Genomic DNA, 22,189 nt, shown 5'->3' on the forward strand with positions numbered 1-22,189 from the left:
AGGTAAGAACTCTAATAAAGGTCCAATTAGCCGAGGCCACTCAGCATTTAAACTGGCAGCTGGAGAGAAATAACTTTCTACAATAGGTTCCCAATATTGTTTGGAGGGATGAGGCTTTGCGATCTTGAGGCATGGGATTATAATTGAAAAGCAAACTCGAGCTTACCTGAGGAAAACATCAAAATATAGGCACAGCGGAAGTTGCCTTACAGCAGGTGGGTCTAATTGTCCCATTTCACCCAGGAATGTCTGCCTTCAGAGGTAGACCCTTCCCAGGGTCTCAGAAAATGAGTCTTTCTGTTCAGCTGCTGCTTGGTTGTTGTTTTTTTACTGGAGATTGAACCCTAAAAAAGCCCAAACCAAAAAACCACCACTCTCCTAATGAGGTGAGCTGGAATATCTCCAGAAACTGGCTGGTTATTTTGATGGCTTTCGGTGTGTGTGGAATCCCCTTTGCTCTTTGGCTATGACTTTTCTCTTCAAGAGGCTTAATTTGAACCTAAATTACACCCCCCCTGCAGGCCTTGGTGTTTTCAATACATAAACCAACTGCTCTTTTGACGAACTGTTTCCACATAGCCTTTAAATCCCAAAGAGGTTCATCGCGGGGGGAAATGGCCTTGTACTCAATCAAAAGTTGGCTTCTGTTTGTGGCAAATGAGGGAGACACAATGCCACAATCCACTGCTAATAGGTTTCCCCCCTCGAACTCCTGTTGAACCTTATCTTCTCCACCTGGTGCCTCGGTGCTTAACATCATGGCATGCCTGCTTTTCTGCTTCATGCATCAATTTGCCTCGGATGCCAAGAAGAGACTCCCTTGCGTTTATGCTGACGGCAGGTCTCTCTGTAATACTGGGGCTACGTGTGTGCAGGCTGGGTGGGAATTGTTTTGCAATTTAGTCGTGGCAAGGCTTGCTTGCTTGCTTCCTTCCTTCCTTGCAATGCGTGCTTATTCAATGTGCTATTACTTCATGCCCATACTTCCATTTTTTGCCCTTGTCAATATGCCCTCAGCCTTGTTCCTGCACAGAACAGGGAAGGCAGCGTACCTGCTGGGGTGGTAGCTTAGTGTAATGTGCTTTTGGCTGCCCAACTTTATCAATAGGCACCTGGATGCATCTGTCATGAGCTGAAGCTGCTAAGTTTCCGAACACAATTCAAAGTGTTGGTGCTGACCTTTATAGCCCTAGCAGTGAATCCTGTTAAGTTCAGTTTATATAGGATTGCTATTTCAGAGCTTGTCAGTGTGGTCTAGTGGTTGGATTGCTGGACTGGGACCCAGGAGACTAGGGTTCAAATCCCCACTCTGCCACTAAGTTAACTGGGTGACCTTGGGTTTAGTCACTCTCTCTCTCTGCCTAACTTACAAGGTTGATGGGAGGGTGGCATGAAGAGGAGGAGGGGCCATGTAGGCATCCTGAGATCCCTGGAGGAAGGATGGGATGTAAATGTAGTACAGTGGTACCTCTGGTTAAGTACTTAATTCGTTCCAGAGGTCTGTTCTTAACCTGAAACTGTTCTTAACCTGAAGCACCACTTTAGCTAATGGGGTCTCCCCCTGCTGCCGCGCCGCCGGAGCACAATTTCTGTTCTCATCCTGAAGCAAAGTTCTTAACCCGAGGTAAAATTTCTGGGTTAGCGGAGTCTGTAACCTGAAGCGTATGTAACCTGAAGCGTATGTAACCCGAGGTACCACTGTAATAAATAAAATTTGGACCGATATCTAAATAACAAGGCTCTGATCTCGCATATTTTGGCAGGGGCCCTAATCACAATGGCAATTTGGGAAGACTTCTCAATTACCTGGACTTAGCAATTTGCGCTTTTGGCTCAGGGGAGCCAGGTATTATTATTATTATTATTATATTTATTTATATGCTGCCTCCTTCCCTGACATGTGCCTTACAGCCAAAATAGAAACGGCTAAAAACCTAGGGAGGAGGGTGGGGTGGGGGAGAGTAATCCTTAAAAAAACCCAAACCCCAATTAATAAGTTACAGATATTTTAATTTCTCAATTAATAAGGTACCACAAGTGATAGGATTTAGTACAGTCCAAGGGTATATTTTTTTGTATAAATTATATTTTTTCGGGGGAAATTTTTGCGTGATTGTTTTGATTTAGACTGCAGAACCCATTGAAATTATAGACCACACATCCTTTTCCTCATTGTATTCTTTATTATTGTATTGTATTATTATATATACAAAATTTTCACTAGTAAACTGCATTAGCTGTGCCATGTTTCCTTGTTGACAGTTTACTGACAGCTTCAAACCGTTTCCTATTTAATTCCTTCTCCCCCCGTAACCTGCTTTGCCGCTATCAAAATTCAGTTAAGAAAGTAGAATAAAAGAGCAAATAAAAGCAGCAGCTACATCTGAAGGCTTGAACTACACAGCCCACAATCCATTGCGGCTCCCGCGCGTGATTTGCGGCCTGACTCTCAGGCAGACTCCCTTTTACCCAGCCTGCCTTGCGAACACGCCCCTTTGCCCCAGGGCATCCTGGGAATTGAAGTCTTCCCCCCCTTCTCAGCTCCCACAAGTTCTGTCGGGAAACCCACGAGTCGGAAAAAAACTTTCCACCCGGCCTGGTCAACACGCCGGGGCGGGCTGTTGCCCCGGGCAACCAGCTCCTGAGCCAACGGGAGCCCGGCGCGCTGTGGGTGGTGGGCGGGCCTGGAGGGGCGGCGGGCCAATCGCGCGCCGGTGGGCGTGGCGCGGGTCTCCTCGGGCACCTTGTCCCGTCTTCTGCTTCTTTGCGGCCTAGTCGGCGCTCGAGTGCGCGACCCTCGCCGGCAGCCGGGTGACGATGGGCGGCGGAGGCAGCGCCCCGCGGAGGGTCACCTTCGAGGCGGACGAGAATGACAACATCACGGTGGTGAAGGGCGTCCGGGTGAGAGAGAGAGAAGGAAGGAGGGAGGGAAGAGGACAGGCCGACCTTGCAGGGCTGTCGTGCACGGGAGGGCTGCTGCCTTGACCTCCTCAGCTGCTGCTGCTCATTTACTACGTCTCTTATTTTTTGTGATTTTTTAAAATTAGTTTTCAATTGCAATAATCCAATAATAGCCTCATTATAATAATATTATAATACAATTAGCAATACCCATCATTCAGTAAAGGTAACGGTAAAGGGACCCCTGACCATTAGGTCCAGTCATGACCGACTCTAGGGTTGTGGCGCTCATCTCGCTTTATTGGCCGAGGGAGCCGGTGTACAGCTTCCGGGTCATGTGGCCATCATGACTAAGCCGCTTCTGGCGAACCAGAGCAGCAAACGGAAACGCCGTTTACCTACCCGCCGGAGCGGTACCTACTTATCTACTTGCACTGGTGTGCTTTCGAACTGCTAGGTTGGCAGGAGCTGGGACTGAGCAACGGGAGCTCACCCCGACGCAGGGATTCGAACCGCCGACCTTCTGATTGGCAAGTCCTAGGCTCTGTGGTTTAACCCACAGGGCCACTAGGGTCCCCCCTGGATGGTTAAGTCCAGTCAAAGGTGACTATGGGGTCGTGGCGCTCATCTCGCTTTCAGGCCGAGGGAGCCGGTGTTTGTCCACAGACAGCTTTCTGGGTCATGTGGCCAGCAGGACTAAACCGCTTCTGGCGCAACAGAACACCGTGATGGAAGCCAGAGCGCACGGAAACGCCGTTTACCTTCCTGCCAGATCGGTACCTATTTATCTACTTGCACTTTGATGTGCTTTTGAACTGCTAGGTTGGCAGGAGCAGGGACCGAGCAACGGGAGCTCACCCCATCGCGGGGATTTGAACCGCCGACCTTCTGATTGGCAAGTCCTAGGCTCTGTGGTTTAACCCACAGGGCCACCCGCGTCCCGTCCATCATTCAGTACCCATCATCAAATTATATAATTAGGTCCACCCCCGCATGCTAGAATTGATGGTTTGGTGATTTTGTTTATTTCTATGTTCCTATATATATATATATATTAAATATATATATATATTAAATAATCTTTATTTCATATTGAAAAAATTGCAACGAAAACAAACGTTAAACATTACGCCCACATCTTCGAAAAAGAAAAAGAATTACAAAAAGAGCAAAAATATAAAAAGAAAAAGAAAAATATATATAAAAAGATAAAAAAAATTGATCATGTACACAGTTATTAAAAGGATACAAACAGTAGTTGGATTTTTCTATACTCCAAGTTCCAAAATCTTATCAATTTCAATTACACTCCAGTCAAGATACAACAACTGCAGCATTAACAACTTCCATTCGTATTGGCACATTAAATGATTTATAAAACTGTAAGTGAGACACTCAAACCATATCTTTGTTCATCCTGTGTGTGGCCGTTATTCTGTCCATGGTGTTTCTTCCTGTCCTTGTAAAATGTTATGTCTTATCTTTTCCTAGCTGCTGCTGTTCTCCATCATGCCTTGGGCAGAGCTAATATTGATGTTTCAGAACATCTCCGTTGCTCCGCCCTGTGCTTCGTGGGTCTCTTATCTTTTGGTCTTGCAAGGGTCTCTGGGGAAGGCGTTCTAATCTGGCACTGTAGTTTCCCATCTGGCCCTGTACTGTCCCACAATGTTTATTTAGTTATTGTAAGCCGTCTCAAGCATGGTTTATAGCTATGGAAAGGTGGCGTGCAAATGAGATGGCCCTGACAGTTGAGGTCCTTGACAGGATCCATCTGTTGCAGAGGCACAGTTACGGCTAATGACTCGCCCTACGTCTGGGGCTCCTGTTTTTCTGAGTTGACGAGGCCTTTTTGTCTGGTGGACCCTGGACGTGCACTTCATGGGACTGTAGAATTGCAGAGTGGGAAGGGACACTGAAGGTGATCCAGTCCGACCCCCTGCAATGCAGGGATCTTAACGGAAGCATCCACGACAGATGGCCACCTGACGGTTGCTTTATAAACCTCTCAAGGAGTAGAAAGTCTGCAGTCTCTCACGGGAGTCTGTTCCACTGCTGAACAGCTCTTGCAATCCAAAAGTTCTTCCTAATGTTGAGTTGGAATCTCCTTTCTTGTCATCTTTCTGAGTACAATTCAAAGTGTTGGTGCTGACCTTTAAAGCCCTAAATGGCCTGAGTCCAGTATATCTGAAGGAGTGTCTCCACCCCCATCGTTCTACCCGGACACTGAGGTCCAGCACCGAGGGCCTTCTGGCAGTTCCCTCCCTGCGAGAAGTGAGGTTACAGGGAACCAGGCAGAGGACCTTCTCAATAGTAGTGCCCGCCCTGTTGAAATAAGCAGCTATTTTATATTTAAGACATTTGAAGGCAGCCCTGTTTAGGGAAGTTTTTAATATTGAATGCTGTATTGTTTTTAACACTTGATTGGAAGCCGCCCAGAGTGGCTGGGGAAACTCAGCCAGATGGGCGGGCTATAAATAATAAATTATTATTATTAGCCTCAAATGTTGCAACCTTTCCTCATACAATATATTCCTAATAATAATAACAACAACAATAGGTTTTGGTCTCTCCCACTGCACCACACTGGCTCTTGGATGACTTTGAAAGAGGGTTGGACAGATTCACAGAGGAGGAAAAAGCTTTCAATGGCTACATGCCGGGATGGATATTATCTGCCTCTATTGTTGGAGGTTGTATGCCTCTTCATGTGTGGCTCACGGGCTGGCTGTTCCTCACCTCTGCACTATGCCAATGAGAGGCCCAGGCAACAGTAGAAAGAAGCAATTCCTGCCACTTCTAGCTCACTTGTTTACTTATATTCTCTTTTTATTGGTAACACAGTGGTCTGAATTGGGCTAGCTGCGTTGCCCAGAGACTGCGCAACCACAGTGCTGGAGAGTGAAAACCTTCAGTGAGTAATCTGAGGAAATGGTATCCTGCCACTCCCTCTGTTCACTCATTCCTTTGCCCTCTCTAAGCAGCCAGAATGGGACCAGCACCAACTGCTACACTTTTAAGAGAGAAATCACAGATGTGAGCAAGTGAGTGGTGCCTGCAGTGACTGCCTCTGCTTGCTCTCTCTCTTTGGATAGTGCAGAAGGAAACCACGGCAGTGCCTGTAGGTAGCACTCCCAATTGCTTCACCACCCATAGAGCTAGGTCACAGGTGAGTGAGTTGAGGTCTGAACTTCTCCTTGCAGGAGGTGATAAGATTAATCTTCACATTGTGAAAAGTTTTGCATGCTGTTTTCTGCTGTTACAGTTCAAGCTGCTTTTCAAGGCACAAGAACAGGCCAGGCCAAATATTTTCCTCTGCACGTGGACCTTTTGCCCGAACCTTTATTTTAAGTTGAGCTTGTGCAGTCCAGGTGCATAGTGCTCACTGGTAAATTTTGCCGTTAGGCAACATGGATAATTTCAGTTTATGATGCCCAAGGAAACATTCACTCAGGTTGTTAGGTTCTTGCCTGCTCAGAGAGACTGGCCAGTTGTTCTAGGCTATGGTAAAATACTCTCAGAGTGGGCAGTTCTGCCCTACTGCCTTGAAGAAGCTATTTGTAAAATGCTGCTTAAAAAAAATAAAGCTAGATTCCTAGACTTGACCACCTGCTCTCCCATAATCAGGTGATCCAGTGGGTAGTGGTAGCAACTTAACTGCTTTAACTTCTGCATGGTAGTGATTTCCTTGACCAATCTCAAATCTGGAAAGAAAAAGCCTTGGCTACTCTAGTGGGAGACAAGACCTATCAGGCCATTGGTCAATCTTGTCCAGCATCCTTTTCCCACCGTGGCCAACCAGATGTCTATGGAAAGCATGAAAGCAGCACCTGAGTGCAACATTTTACCTGCTTGTGACTCCCAGCAACAGATGTTCAGAGGCATATTGCCTCTGACAGTCGAGGCAGAACATATTCCATCATGACTAGTAGCCATTGATACCTCCCATGCCAGGAGATTATTAACATGGGCACCTTGCCTCTGCCTATCTTGCTTTCTACACCACTGGCCCTGGTATCCATCAGAATAGCCTGGCAGGGTTGGACAGATTATATCACATTTCACTATTTCTGCTCCTTTGCGTCAAATCTGCAGAGGGTTTCCGTCTTGCTCCTCTGACTTGCTGCTTTCTCTTCTTCTCCTTTAACCTTCTTGTTTTTTTCTGTTTTAACCTTGCCCTTTCTGCTCTATTGCAGGATACACAACTCTCTCATTACTTAAATATTTTTAAAAGCATGTTCTATCATTGTCACGGCAGGGGAAAATTTTGCCTGGCTTGCAACAGGGAAATTTGTGGGCATGAGATGAGCAGAACAGGTGTCTGGCTGTTCTGGTGTGATCCTCTTCAATACAGTACCGCTTATGATTCAGTCTGTGCTGAAACACAGGTCTTAGTGAGGTCTCGCTGAGAAACATAGCATGAAGAAAACTTAAAGGTTTCTAGCTTGTGTTAATGTTGCTGCAAGGAATGACGGAATACATCTTCTAGTCTTGAACTGCATAAACTTTCAACAAAGGCTGTGATTCTGTACATACTTACCTAAGTGTAACGCCCACTCAGTGCAGTGGGAGAACTTCTGAGTAAACATGCATAGGATTGCAAGGTAAGCCTGCAGTCAGGCACATTGTTACTTGGAGGCAAGTGCCCTGGAACTAGTTTATTTTCTAATTAAGCACAAGGGTTTGTGCAAGACTGCACAGTTGCTTGATAGTAAACCATACTGAACGCACCAGGTCTTCTCTTAGTGAGCTTGCGACAGATCAGGCTACATATGGTTTGAGGACAGCAGTTTTCAAAGCTAGGAAGTATAGTTATACCTTGGTTGTCGCAATGCTTTGATACTCGTACGTTTTGGCTCCCAAACGATCGAAACTCGGAAGTGAGTGTTTTGGTTTTCAAACTTTTTTTGGAAGCCAAACGTCAGCCAGGGCTTCTGCGGCTTCTGATTGGCTTCAGGAGCTTCCTGCAGCCAATCAGAAACTGCGCTTTGGTTTCCGAACGTTTTGAAAGTCGAATGGACTTTCAGAACGGATTCCGTTTGACTTCCAAGTTACGACTGTAATAGCTAAAGGTTCTTATGATAGAGCAGGATCCTTGTCAGCAGGGTAAGTTTTACTGAGTTCCAAATGACTCCTCTCCCTGGCACCTAGCCAGAGTTTGAATTTGAGTTGTAAAGCGCCATAGGTGATGGTTTGAGGAGGGTGGGTTTTTTTGTGTTTTGTCCCTTTATCTCCTCCTGGCTGCTGGAGCAGTTTTAATCTACTTTATTGTAGTGGATTGTATCTTGAATGGTTTGTTGTGAGGCCCCTTAGAGAACAATCTCGTGGAAGGGTGGGATACAAATATTTTCAATAAACACAGACGATAATGAACCCTGGTATTAGAGCTTCTAATGCCCACCTTCCAGTGTTTGTTTCCTTACCTTGTCATGTCCCTGTACTTATATTTTCCTTTTGTCTTGACGACTCCTATCCTTTCCTCAAAGAAACCTAGCGAAGGGCCTCTCTGTGCCATGGAACCTGGGGGGGGGGGTCATTGTTTCTGAAGCTTATGTAAAAGCTCTTACCAACAGCACTTCAAAAGAAAAATGAAAGGCGAATGATGAAACAGGGAAATATTGGGGTGGCACCCGAGGAAGAGTTTCTTCCTTCTGTCTCTTTGATTTCCTCACACTTCTCCTGGCCCCTGCTTTCCGTTAGTCTCTGCCAACTATTCTTTTATTCCTCCTCCTCCCTTTCTTCGTTCACCTGTAAACAGGCACGCTTGTGTCCCTGTGACACTAACGCAGCTTGAAGTCCTGTTTCCTTCAGAAACTGTAGAGTTGATACTGGATAGCACCCGGATACCCATTGCTGCAGCAGCGTGTTAATTTACCAAGTAGACAAGGAAGCCTTGCCTGTGGGATAGTGTGCATTAATGTTTACCTTTGGGAATTTAACATTTACACATATATTTCATTTATTTATTTACCTTTTGTTTGTGAAAATATTTGTATACCACTATTCATTTTGATTTTATTTTTTTAAAAAATACCAAAGCGGTTTGCAACAATAGAATATAAAACCATTTAAGAAAAAAAACCACATAAAAAAGTTAAAATCAGATGATGATTATGGAAAGATGTATTCTTAATGGCCTGCATAGGCAAGCTAATATATCCTGTTAGTCCATGAAACTGATATTTCTGCAGCACAATGGAACTCTCTGCCTTAGTTTGGCACATGCATCCCAGTTCTAACCACACTTGTATAGCAGCCCCAATGATTTAAAATGTATTTACTTATGCTGAAGTTTTTCTAGGATTGCAGCCTTTAGGTAGTAGCTGCAAAAGCATGCTGTAGTCAGAGCGTCAGAGCAGGACCTGGGAGACCAGGGTTTAAATACCTACTCAGCCATGAAGCTCCCTGGGTGACCTTGGGCCAATGATCTCGCACTCAGCCTAACCTACCTCACAGGGTTGTTGCGATGATAAAATGGTGAGGAGGAGAAGAATCATGTATACTACCTTGAGCTTCCTTGGAAGAGAAGGTGGTATATAAATGTAATTGATGATGTTGATGAATATGATGTATTTTTTGCATTGTGAAGATTCAAGGCAGAGGGCCTTCTCGGTAGTGGCACCCGCCCTGTGGAACACCCTCCTACCAGATGTCAAAGAGAAAAACAACTACCAGACCTTTAGAAGATATCTGAAGGCAGCCAAATTTAGGGAAGCTTTTAATGTTTAATAGATTATTGTATTTTAATATTCTGTTGGAAGCCGCCCAGAGTGGCTGGGGAAACCCAGCCAGATGGGCGGGGTATAAATAATAAATTATTATTATTATTATTAAGGGTGTTTTTAGCTCAGATAGGCTGGGGCAAATGCATTTCCAGGACTGCCAAAGTGTTCTTGTTAGTTGCTTAAAAAAAGTGTTTATCAGATTTTGATTCCTAAAAGAATGTGTTTTCTGCTGCTCAGAGCTAATAAAAAAATGGAGAAAAAAGTACATTATACCTGGAGCTAGAACCAAAGACAGTGTGGGAAATACATATTTTGATAAGCCAACTTATGATGTTTTTGTGTGTTTCTTTGCTCCAATGTCTCCCCAGCTGTCTGAAAATGTCATAGAGCGTATGAAGGACCCTTCTTCAGCAAGTGGGAGGTCTCAGAAATCGGGCTCTGGTGGTCATGGCTTGATTGGAGGCACTTCAGGTATGTGCACACTTCTGGCTATAGGAGATAAGAATCAAAATGTAGTTCTGAATTTTTTTTAGTAAACCCTGAAGTCTTTTTGCAGAGCTGGTTCCAGTCATTCGTTTGCCTTCTTTTGACTTTCTGCAAGAGCGGAATGGATTTCTTTACGGTGCTTTTGTTTTTAAGCACCCTACTGAGTTTCTCCCTTGTTGCTTTCTTCTTCAGCTGCACGCAGACAAGGTTTGCTCTCTGCTGTACTTTCACCTTAAGACATACTTTGGAAATCTGACTTTGCAACTTATGCATTAGAAGGTGATACGTCTGCTTTAACTCTGGGAGCCGTGAGGTTCCTTAGAAGATACTCAGCAGAATGTGCACCTGGAAGTTAAGTTTCATGCACATAGTTTGATCTGTGGGACTACCATGGAAGCATACTTCCTGTGCCCTCAGTAGATGAAGATTTTCCTGTTAGAAATTGCCTAGATTTTGGTAGTGCTAATTAGCTGACTCCCATAATATACCACCGTCTTCCTCATTTCCAGAGCTGTATTGAAACTTTTAAAAACATCCCCACATCAGAAAAGGGGACAAATGTATGTTTAGAATCATAGAATTGTAGAGTTAGAAAGGTACATGAGGGTCATCTAGTCCAGGGATGTCCAACAGGTCGCTCGCGATCTACTGGTCGATCCCTGCTTGGTTTTGGTCCCTCCCAAAGCTAAGCAACTTATGCTTCCCAAACCCCCTAAAAACGGGGCTTTTCCCCTCCCTAAAAAAGCTCAACAGCTTTGACCTGAAGCCCAGTAAAATGGGGCTTTCCCCCTCCCTAAAAAAAGCTGAAGAACTTTGACCTGAACCCCAATAAAACAGGGGTAGATCACTGCTAGCTTTTAATTCTGTGAGTAGATCGCAGTCTCTTGGAAGTTGGCCACCCGTGATCTAGTCCGACCCCCTTGCAATACAGGAATCTTCTGTCCAACGTGGGGCTCAAACCCACGACTCTGAGATTAAGAGTGTCCTGCTCTACTGACTGAGCTATATCCACAAATGGTACTTAGGAAGGGCCAGTGATGCTGGCAGAATTGGGGTAGGGATAACTGGTGGGTACATCTGTCTCTCACCCTGAAGTTCGACGCAAGCTAGTTTCATCTTGTAGTACAGAGAACAGCAGTATCCCATTTTTAAGAGATGTTCATAGGCGTCCTTAAACAAGGCCGTTGCAAGTTATCAAAATATTTGAAGGCCCCCTCCTCCCATACTCTAGAGTATTTCTATCCTACGATTGCGCTTGCCAATGTAAGACGCATTTATTGATCTCAAGTTGGGCAGAAATTAAGTTACAACCATAATAAAGAAATCTCTAGCCTGCTTCTTGCAAACATCGTCTTTCAGTTATTTGAGTAACTTTAAACATACTGAAATATTTAACAAGCACAAAATCTTTAAAGTACATCTGTCATTCTTTCCTAGGGCTGTGTGATGACAAGTAATTCGATCAGTCTACTTCGAGTGCGTTTCTTGAATGCATGTGCTAAAAGCAGCGCTTAGTCATAATAGACAAATTTAATGGCTTAATTTATTTTTTTTAACACGACTGGATTCCTGAAAAGTCAGTGTATTCTTTAAGGAGGAAGGCACAAAAAGGTTATGAAAACGGAAAAGCGTTAAGGTTGCTGTCTTTACAATGTGGGATCAGTTTTCAGCGTCTGCTCTCTCCGTTGTGGGTTTTCATTGAAGGATCAGTTGTTGCCATTTCCCTTTCTCCGTTGTGGAGAGCTTTCCATCTGTGGCTCTTAAAGAGACTGGCAATTTTGAACTTTCAGCTGAGTGGCATGCTTTCTATATGGAAAGTTAGGTTAGGCTGAGAGCTGTGACTGGCCCATTGGCATCCAGCGAGCTTCATGGGCGAGCCTGGATTTGAATACAGGTCTCCATGGATTGTGCCACTACATCACATTGACTGTCTCAGTTGCACACGTGCAAGTTCTCTTGGTAGGTGAGTTTTGCCTGCTCCCAAAATCTTGCAGCTGGCTGGACATAGGGTGTGAAAGTATAGTTGCCACCTACAATGAATGACTGGCTTTTGACATTTGGAGCTATTTGATCTTCATATCATGTATTTCTAGCACACTGCATTCTAGATTGTGTGAGTGGCTAATCCTGCCTGTGACTGTAGGGTAGACTGCATACCTTTCTGTCTATCGTAGTGCTGTGATCTTCTGTTCCTCATTGTTGGTCCTCCATTGCCACCTGTGACATCTCACCCAATGTGCCTCAGGCTGGTGTGATTAATAATAATAATAATAATAATAATAATAATAATAATAATAATAATTTATTTATACCCAGCCACTCTGGGCGGCTTCCAACAGAATATTAAAATACAATAACCTATTAAACATTAAAAGCTTCCCTAAACAGGGCTGCCTTCAGATGTCTTCTAAAAGTCTGGTAGTTGTTGTTCTCTTTGACATCTGGTGGGAGGGCGTTCCACAGGGCGGGTGCCACTACCAAAAAGGCCCTCTGCCTGGTTCCCTGTAACCTCACTTCTCGCAGGGAGGGAACTGCCAGAAGGCCCTTGGAGTTGGACCTCTGTGTCTGGGCAGAACAATGGGGTGGAGACGCTCCTTCAGGTATACTGAATATATTATTTCAAGAATAAGCCTCTCCATTCTCAAGGGGTACTTCTGTGATTTTTGCACACTAAGGTTTTTGGGTGGGGGCAAAGTGGGGAGGAGAAGTAAAACGAATTTTGTAAGTACTTTTTAGTGAAATGTTCTGGAACTAACCGCAATAATGATAAATGTATATTAGGAAAGATAACAGCTGTTATTTCAGCCAGCTTGAAGTAAAAGGGGGTGCCACACTTGCATGTCACATTTTAATTACCTTGAGATTATTTTTTGAGATGAAGTTGCTATGTAATGATTCCGAGTAATAATTCACAGAGCCCAACTTGATGGCCAAGAAGGGCAGAACACATAAATGTATGAACATGTTGAATATCTCCTGCTACTGCTGCTGCACAGTGATATGGACTCATTTTGATATGAAAGCCATATTAGTTCTTGTGGTCCTTGAATGAGCAGATGAGGCGAAGGGACACGGATACCATCAAGAGAGAGATAAGTTTAATTTTGCCTGCAGCCACTTAGGTTTGCATATAATGGACTTGGCTCTGATAAATTGTGCAAAAGTTGTTCTCCTTGTGATTGTGCATACAAATTGAGCAATACTGCACTCAGATGGCTTAATGGTGCCTCACTGGTGAGAAGGGAGATCACACATGAACTTAAGCAGGTAGGTAACTGTTACCAGGAGAGGTCACAGCTTCTGGAAAGTTCACCTTTACTGGGAAAGAATATTTAACAAAGTACGAAGGCTGGAGAAGTCACAGTAAGTTTTTCAGCTGAAGGTGAAAGGAAGAACAGACTTGATTAAAAATCAGTGTGTAGCAAAGTTTCATGTACTTGTTCTCTCTGTGATGAGGACAAGTGCAGTGTGAGCATTTATTCATATATGTATGATCTATATATGTGTGTGAAGTTTTGCTTGGTTATGTTCCTTGGTGGTTTGGAAACTTAAAGGCAAGTTTAAAGTTGGTTATGTGATATATTTTGATAGACCATCATAAAAAGATAGGCAGGTGTTTGAGTTTCACACACCTTGAGGCAAAATGAATAAAAATAATAATAATGACAAAGGCTCTTTAATAATAATAATAATAATAATAATAATAATAATAATAATAATAATAATAATAATAATTTATACCCCGTCCATCTGGCTGGGTTTCCCCAGTCACACTGGGCGGCTTCCAACGAAAGATTAAAATACAACAAAATATTATTTTTGAACTCAGCTTTGGTTTCTCACATGGCTAGTACTTTCCACTTCTTCATGGTTGCAGAGTGTAGTTCTTGATTGCTTTCAGATTACAGAACTAAACATTAGCTGAAAACCAAAGTGAAACAACTGACAGCAAACAGTGAATATGCCTCCGACCTAGGCACTGCTGAATAGCCAGGAGATTAGGCTTCCCCCGGAAAATGTACCATTTAATACCAAATTCTTCAAGTTGGCATGCCATAACTTGAAAGAGAGAGTCCTTTCCCCCTCACTGTGAGACTGAGGGGTCAAATGTTGTAGTTCATTAACAGTTTCTATCCAAATGCGATATTGGTTTTAAATGCAGTGTAAGGAGTCTCTATGGGAGTATATTGTATTTAAAAGTGGGGTATCAGAGTTTTTAGGGGGCTAATCATGTTGGGATAGCTGGGATAGCAGGCATCTTGGTTTTTGAATGTCTTATGTAGATTTTTCAATTTTGCTGTTCTGTATGGGACAACGACAATGAAGATTATCGTAATCGTAATCATTGTTTTGCATTTGTGCCTGTTGCCCAGGCCTCATAATGCATATGCACTCCTCTTGATGCACCAGCTCTCCCTTGGAGACATCGCCTGGTGAGCTGTCTCCTTCATACTCTCTAGCAGGCCGTGCCCCGGAGCTCTCCACAGGCTTGGAAGATGAAACTCCTGGGTCTTGCACCTTGTCAGATCCTGAGGCATCTGGGACGGCTTCCTCAGGTGGGCTCTGCTACATAATCCTCCCTGTCTCCCCTCCCATGGCCTCATCCTCCCCATCTCCCCTTCTGAGTCCTCATCCTTACATGCCCCCTTGCTGCTGACCTGAATCCGAGGGCTCAGAGAGAACCATGTCAGTGGCAGAGTTTAGCAGGGCTGGCAGGGAAGGGCAGCGCTGTGCTGGCATTTAGGTGCTTTGTGCAACTGGAGCTTTGATCCTAGCCAAAGCCATGATTGCAGCTTTGCTATGGAAAGCTCACTTCTGTTTTCACGTCCCTTGGCTTTTGCTGTGATGGAATAAAGCACAGTTGATTCTAGTTGGGTGAGGTCTTTGCGACTTTGCTTTCCTGGGCTGTATTCCTGCATTACCCAACAAACCAGCCAGAGAAGAGGAACGGAGATCTGCTCTGGAACAGAAAATACTCTACGGACCTCTACGTGATAAAACAGAAGATGGAAACAGATGAAGTTACAAAGGCAAATCTCAAAACTGTTTTGGTCACGTCAAGTCAAATAACTTTAAAATTGCATAAAATGGTATCAAGACACCAAGTGGGACAAAAACCAGGACACACAAAGTCAGCTGCCCTTATTGTATTAGAACTTCATCAATGCCCCTTTGATTTTCTGTGCTTTGACTTTCACTGCCTCCATATGAAAGGTCCCACTCTCCAGAGCTTGCTTCATCCTCCATGTGGCAACCTTTAGGACAGTGGTTTTCAGCCAGTGTGCCGTGGCACCCTGGGGTGCCTTGAATGATGGTCAGGAGTGCTGCGGGCAACACTGGCCTCTGTCCCTCTTTCCTTCCCTCCTCTGATGCCCTCTCCCATCTCTGCCTCCCAAAGGCTTGCGCGTCTGTTTGTTGCAGCAGCCCTGGCTACAAGCTCAGGAGGCGAATGGTGCCTCTGGGCCTGGCCAGGGGGTGCTGGGTGCCAGGAGCTGAGGCGGCCTTGGAGTAAGCAAGCAAGCAGGCGAGGGAGCCCAGCCAGCCAGTCCACCAGCCCTTGCTGTTGGGAATGGACAGACTAGTGGGAGGCCGGGTAGGCAGGCATCATGCTGACGTTTCTTGTGCTTGCTGTGTGCAAGGCCTGCCTGGGAGCTGAGTGCCCGGTGCCAAAGGGGAGCCTTTCCGCCATGCAGGCCCGGCAGTGTCCGCTGCTGCCACTTCTTCCTCCCAAGGTGAGAAAGATGGTGGCCTCACGTTCACCTTCAGCCCATTTCCATTGGGCTGCTAAGGCTGGGGTCATCCTCTTCATTGGTCCTTGTGAGTCAGGGTGAGGAGGCACCTCTCTTTGGGATGAGGGGTGCAGCTCAGAGACCAGGGGCAGCAGCAAGAGGGAGAGGAGAGGAGAGGAGGCTGAGGGAACACTCCACAAGGAACAGGGTTTGAAAAAGGGTGAGGGGCTGCCAGCTCTGCAGGCAAGGGGTGACCTAACAGGGCTCCTGAGTGCCACAGGGGTGCTGTAGAAAGAATATAGTTGGTCAAGGGAGCTGTGGACTCCAGAAGGTTGAAAGCCTCTGCTTTAGATAATTGAAGATGGCCAGCTTGAGGCATGTCTTCTATTGGAGGACCTAGGGTCACTGATACTGGAAATTGGTCCCTTTCTGTTCATTCTAACACTTCAAAAGTGTCCACAAAAGTGGAGAAACTCATCTGGTTGATAGCACTTCCACTGCATTTGTGCAAATAAGTATACTGACCCTTGGAAATGTTTACGGGACTCTTCTGAAGGATATATAAATTATGTCGGAATACAGTATCCAGCAACTTCAGAGCCTGCACATTATATTCATTGTCCAAAGAATAATGAGAGGTTAGGAAGACACCTTCCAAGCTTACCCTAAAGGTAGCAAGAAACCATCTGCTGCTGTTCCAATTTGGGCATTAAAATCCCCACAGAGAAGTATAAATGCTTTGGGGAATTTATAACTGATCTGCTCCAGTAGGGATGTTAAATCTGACCAAATCTTGGTTGTCAGTGACAGACTAATAGTAGCGGGAAGGTAGATGTTTATACGGAAAAGAAAGATTCCTAATTCAGTTTTAATTTGTACTGGCAAAATGTAATTATTTTGATTTCCAAAATCTGCTATCCAAACTTCTCCAGCCAAATCAAGTGATATAAAGGACGTCAAGCCCCTCTTCCTCAGCCCTGTATAAATTTATTAACAGCTGGCTGCTAGCTAAAAGATTTATAAGGTGGGGGGGGGGGTTAAATTCATGAGACCAAGTCTCTTGCAAACATATCAAATTGCTGGAGCATATGGATAAAATCCTTATCTGCCTTTTTATTATCCAAGTCCTCCAGGTTCCAGGAAAAAAAATGTTAATACCTTTCTGGATGTTTTCTAGTCAGTTGTGATATCTTAAAGGGGAGAGGTAAAGGTGTTCTAATTTGCTTTACTATAATTACCCCTAAAGGTGTTCTAATTTGCTTTACTATAATTACCCCTAGGCTGGGGCTTATTTTGAGCATTTGTTAATGGATAATCCCTTTGATTTCTGGAAAATAGATTGTTAGCAGCATACCTGGCCATATTTTTCTTGAAATTCTAAAGTGGTTTCTGACATGGCATGGGGTCTGCTGTTTAAAAACAGAACAAAACAAAACAAAAAAATCTGTTTGGGCAGAATGAAGCTCTTGAGTGTGCTCCAAATAGATTTTAAGATCTTTGATTTATGTGAGTAGCACAAACTTGGGACATCATGTAAGTGGCAACAGCTTAAAGCAGGGACGTCCAACTCCCAATAGACTGCAATCTACTCACAGTATTAAAAAAAACTGGCAGTAATCTATCCAAAGTTGTGGAGCTTTTTTTTAGGAAGCCAAAGTTGGGTTTTTTTTTTTGCTTTTCTGTAAGGAGATCAACCAGGATCTACCAGGAACACCCCGCGATCTACCAGTAGATCATGATCATGCCTGGCTTAAAGCTATGCATATGCCCTCCATCACAGACTTTTTGCCTTTGTTCGGTGATTTGGAAGTCTACTAGTTTAAACAGAAAATATATATGCAGTAAGGCTAGGCTCTGACTTTGGAATTTCTTTGTGAAGCCAAAGGTACATTTCCTTTCTTCCCTTGTGTGCACTTTTATTATTGCGTCCCCTTAGCTGGGTAATCCAAGCAGTAGGCTTAAAATTCTTGACCTTTGGAACGATAAATCTCTTTAATACCCTTTACATCCCTTCTTAATCTAAGAGAAGAATGATAGGGGCTGATTTAACATTGCTCTGTTTCATTCTGTTTCTGAATTGCATCTTTTTAGATATTTCTGCCCTTTATAGGTTGGGTTTGGTTTTTTTTAAGTATTTCCCCACTTTCTGACCCACCCTTTTACTTCAGTCTTATGTGGGTGTGTAGGAAGGCAATACTAAAAGAACAGTCCAATAAAACTGGTAAATATTTGTTCCTCCAGAATGACCTTATACCATCTTTGTCCTGGTGTGTACTTATCGAAAGTGGCCTGGCTTTGGCTCCAGCCTCCAGGGAAATTGTATCACACGAAGAGAGCATCCTTTGCTTGCCTTTGAGGTTGCTGTAGAACATCACGGAAGACATTATTCTCTTAAGTACCATGGTGCCCAAGACATTTTAACTCATTAGGACTTTTCAGGGTTCTGAATTGTGCTTGGAAACGTAGCCAATGGGAGCCAATGTAGGTATTTCAGGACCGGTGTTATATGGTCTCGGTGGCTGCTCCCAGTCACCAGTCTAGCTGCCGCATTCTGGATTAATTGTAGTTTCTGGGTCACCTTCAAAGGTAGCCCCACATAGAGCGCATTGCAGTAGTCCAAGCGGGAGATAACCAGAGCATGGTTTTAAAAGGTAAAGAGTCCTCATACTATCTTTGTCCTAGCCACTAGCCGCCAACCCTAGTGTGTACTTATTATTTTAGACGGTTGCCCCACCCCAGAGTTTGTTCCAGTGAGTCTTGGCTCTTCAGACCTCGCAGGAGAGCAATGTCCCTCTGGCCTTCCAGGAGTCTCTTATGTTGAGCAGGGTGAGTTTGGGCCTCTCTCCCTAGGCTAGGTGGAAAAGGCCTTTGCAGGGCTCACAGCAGGCCATCTTGATGCTTTTGGCAGATCCTGAGTCCCCACACTCCCTTGTAACTGTGTGTGTGTGTTGTGTGTCCGTGTGTGTCCATGCTGAGAATTGCATTGTTGTAATACTTCTGGTTATGCCAGAACTTGTAGCTTTTACGCTCAGCTTCCCTCTCACCCCTTTCCCCGCTCCATGTCTGCCTGCATCTCTGGAAAATGTGAAGTCAAGCTGGAGATCAGCGTAGATATGTACAAAGGAGCGATTTGAAGCACGAGATCCATTTAAGTGTGGTGCTGCCGTGCCGCCGGCCAATACGAAACTGGAGTTTAACAAACTTTGAAGGATCTATAGAATGAGCCAAGTGAGGATGAATATGATAGATGTTTAATTTAGGGTACCTTGGCAATGGTGGAACTCAATTTACTCTCTTGAAAAGATCTGCTGAATGCGTCTGACCGATCAGATAGGGCTTAGCTCACCTCCCTGTGATAGCTTCTAAAGAAACTGCAGCAGTTTGATTGAGCAGTGGCTTGCCCCAATGTCCTTGACTCAAGCTCTTTGTTCTCCTCCTCCCCAGTTTCACAGAGTGCTTCTGTTGGTTAGTTGCGTGCTCTTTCAGAGGCCCGACATTCTCTTAGAGGAAAGGTTTCAGGGTCAATGTAAATGTATTGGAAGGTGAAATACCTCCCCAGTAGGGTGCTTGTTTTAAAAACGGAAAGGGGGAGGGGGGGGAAAGGAGAAGCAATGAACATTATTTTTCCAGTATAATTGTTAATCTCCAGCTCAACTGCTACTAGACGGTGCAAGACAAAAGCCTCTGCAGGGCAAACTCATAGTGAAAAAACCCAATTTTTTTATTTGCTTTGGTATATCATAGGCTCTTCTGTTGGCCACACTTAAGGCATATCGTCACCCAAATACCCATTGTGTCCGGTAGGCTAAAGCTGCAGATTGACGTTGCTCCTGGATCATTGGTGTGGCGAGATCGCCGCATCAGGAAACAGTCCTTGTAGGTGGCATGGAAGTAAAAAGGTAAAGGGACCCCTGACCATTAGGTCCAGTCGTGGCCGACTCTGGGGTTGCGGCGCTCATCTTGCTTTATTGGCCAAGGGAGCTGGCGTACAGCTTCTGGGTCATGTGGCGAACCAGAGCAGCGCATGGAAATGCCATTTACCTTCCTGCCGGAGCGGTACCTATTTTATCTACTTGACTTTGAGGTGCTTTCGAACTGCTAGGTTGGCAGGAGCAGGGACTGAGCAACGGGAGCTCACCCCGTCGGTAGCTAAACCACCGACCTTCTGATCGGCAAGCCCTAGGCTCTGTGGTTTAACCCACAGCGCTACCCGCGTCCCGGCATGGAAGTAGTGGTAGCTATAAACACCTCCCTCTGTCCAAAAGAGTCCTGGTTGAGTTGCATATGCTCCTTTGTAAGAACAAAAGACTCATTTAGTCCAGCACTAACTTGTTCTTGCACTGACTGGCCGGATATATAGAATCATACAATTGGAAAGGGACCCTGAGGGTCATTGGTCAAACCCACTGCAGTGCAGGAATACCTATAGGAAGACCACAATCGGGACTTGAGGGCTCTCTTCACACGTGTTCACCGGAACAAGTCAGCCTGCGACAGTGGATGTGCCCAAAGGATGGGTACAAAGCCTTCTGTCATAGATGGCTTATAGCAGGGGTCACCAGCCTAAGGCCCATGGGCCGGAAGTGGCTTGCGGAGATGTTTAACCGGCCCACGAGCCAACCCTGGACTGAACTGCCTGCTGACGTGCTGCGCTAAACCAGCGCAGCGTGGGGGACTTGCTTCTGCGGCACCGGAAATCACATCTGTGCATGCGCAGAAGCTGAAAATCGCATCTGCGCAGACTCCAATGCCGAAAATCACAGGCTCATGCGTGCAAGGATCTCTCCGGGGAGCTAGCCCAGGCAAGATAAACCTTGCTGACCCCTGGCTTATAGCATGTCTCTTACTCTTCTGCAAATGGCAGCCTTGGAGATGAGGCACATGATGGAAGGGAAAGCCCTCTTTCCATAACTGCCCACCTCTCAGATGTCTTGGTAGTACTGTATGTAATTTCAGTGTGGGATTCCCAAGGTTTGTAATCCTGCTCAGTGGCCAGGGTTTAAGTTGCTAACCTTTGGTACCCCATCCATCACAGAACTGTTAACTTTATAACAATACAATTAACATCACATTACAATCTAATTTGAGTTCTTGGAATAGGGTGAGAAGTGGAAATAGGCAATTGACTGCAAAAGAATGCTCTAATTAACGTACTATACAGACACTGGAAGAGCTTTGCCAAAAGCAAATGTTTTGGTAAAGTTTGTTTTTTGTTCTTTAAATTAGGCAACACAGGAACAATGAGCTAGTTTGCACATAATGTTAAACCAAATGGTGGTTTAGCATGCATGAGATAATTCCTGGAGAGGAGATTGTGGCTGCTGTGCTCCTTCCCTAGTGGTGTTGCCACTGTGAGCTAAGCTGTGGTTTGGTTTAGTGCATTGTCTGAACCGGGACGTTTGGTTTGTCTCACTCCAGACAAACCATGAGCTGTAGACCCAGGATCTATCCTCATCATTTGTCTGGAGCAAGACAAACCACCAGCCCAGGGTCAGATAACAAGCTAAGCTGAACGATGGCTTGGCTCTCAGCCATGCAGGAAATAAGGTAGTAGGAGCAAAGTGTCCACAAATCACCTTTCTGGGAGGCTGCATGTTCACGCTAAACCGTAGTTTGGATTTGCATACTATGTGAAGCAGCTCAGTGTTATATGGGAGGATGTGCTGGTTCTATCAACACCGCTAGTGGAGTTTGTGTGTGTGTATAATAATATTTTTAAGTCTAGCTAATAGAAGCTCTGATCAGGGTTATGACTTTGCAGATAGCGTTGGCCATTTTAGTATGCAGGCTAGTAGAATTTGTTCACTTAGAAGTGCCATTTTTGTTTCAATAGATGCTATAAAACAGGTAATTCTGGTACAGCATATTATGAGCTTCTTTGGTCTCAGGTGGATTATTCAAAATTAAATTTCACGCTCTTTGACCCAAGCCTAGAAGTGCTCTTTTTTGGTTTCTACTAAATGCAGAGACACACTTTATAATGTGCCCACCCCCTCCGTAATTGCACAATTTACAGATAAAGCAAAAATATTGGGATCACAGCAGCTGGCATATTTTGCCAAGTTGATACCAATGGGTTCTCTGGGCTGAAGAAACATACTCTTTGGTGTGTGCGCCCCTCCCCCTCTGGATTTTCTACTAAAAGCAAATCTACCTGCTGGAGCAATAAGAAGTGAAATGTAATATAAAGGCTTGATGGCATCTGGTTAATGTTTCTACCGCTGAATGCAGTATTCAAGGTGCATTATTTTGCACATTAAAGCTGCAGAAGAACAGTTCAGGCGGATGAAATATTTAGAGTTTTAGACCAAACTATTCTTTTCCAGCAAAATAAACATTTCAGAAGTATTT

The 22,189-nt window shown here is 44.7% G+C and overlaps 1 protein-coding gene across 1 annotated transcript in view; it reads left to right on the forward strand.

The window, feature by feature from the left end:
• Positions 1-2,743: 2,743 nt before the first annotated feature.
• CHCHD3 (coiled-coil-helix-coiled-coil-helix domain containing 3) overlaps positions 2,744-22,189 on the forward strand; it is a 203,884-nt gene continuing 184,438 nt past the window's right edge. The window contains exons 1-2 of the mRNA XM_081210516.1: positions 2,744-2,901; positions 9,992-10,094. Coding sequence (XP_081066642.1) covers positions 2,818-2,901; positions 9,992-10,094 — 187 coding nt within the window. The 5' untranslated portion in view covers positions 2,744-2,817. The remainder of the gene's footprint in view (positions 2,902-9,991; positions 10,095-22,189) is intronic.

Source organism: Podarcis bocagei, assembly GCF_964188305.1.
Source record: "Podarcis bocagei genome assembly, chromosome: 10".
NCBI lineage: Eukaryota > Metazoa > Chordata > Lepidosauria > Squamata > Lacertidae > Podarcis > Podarcis bocagei.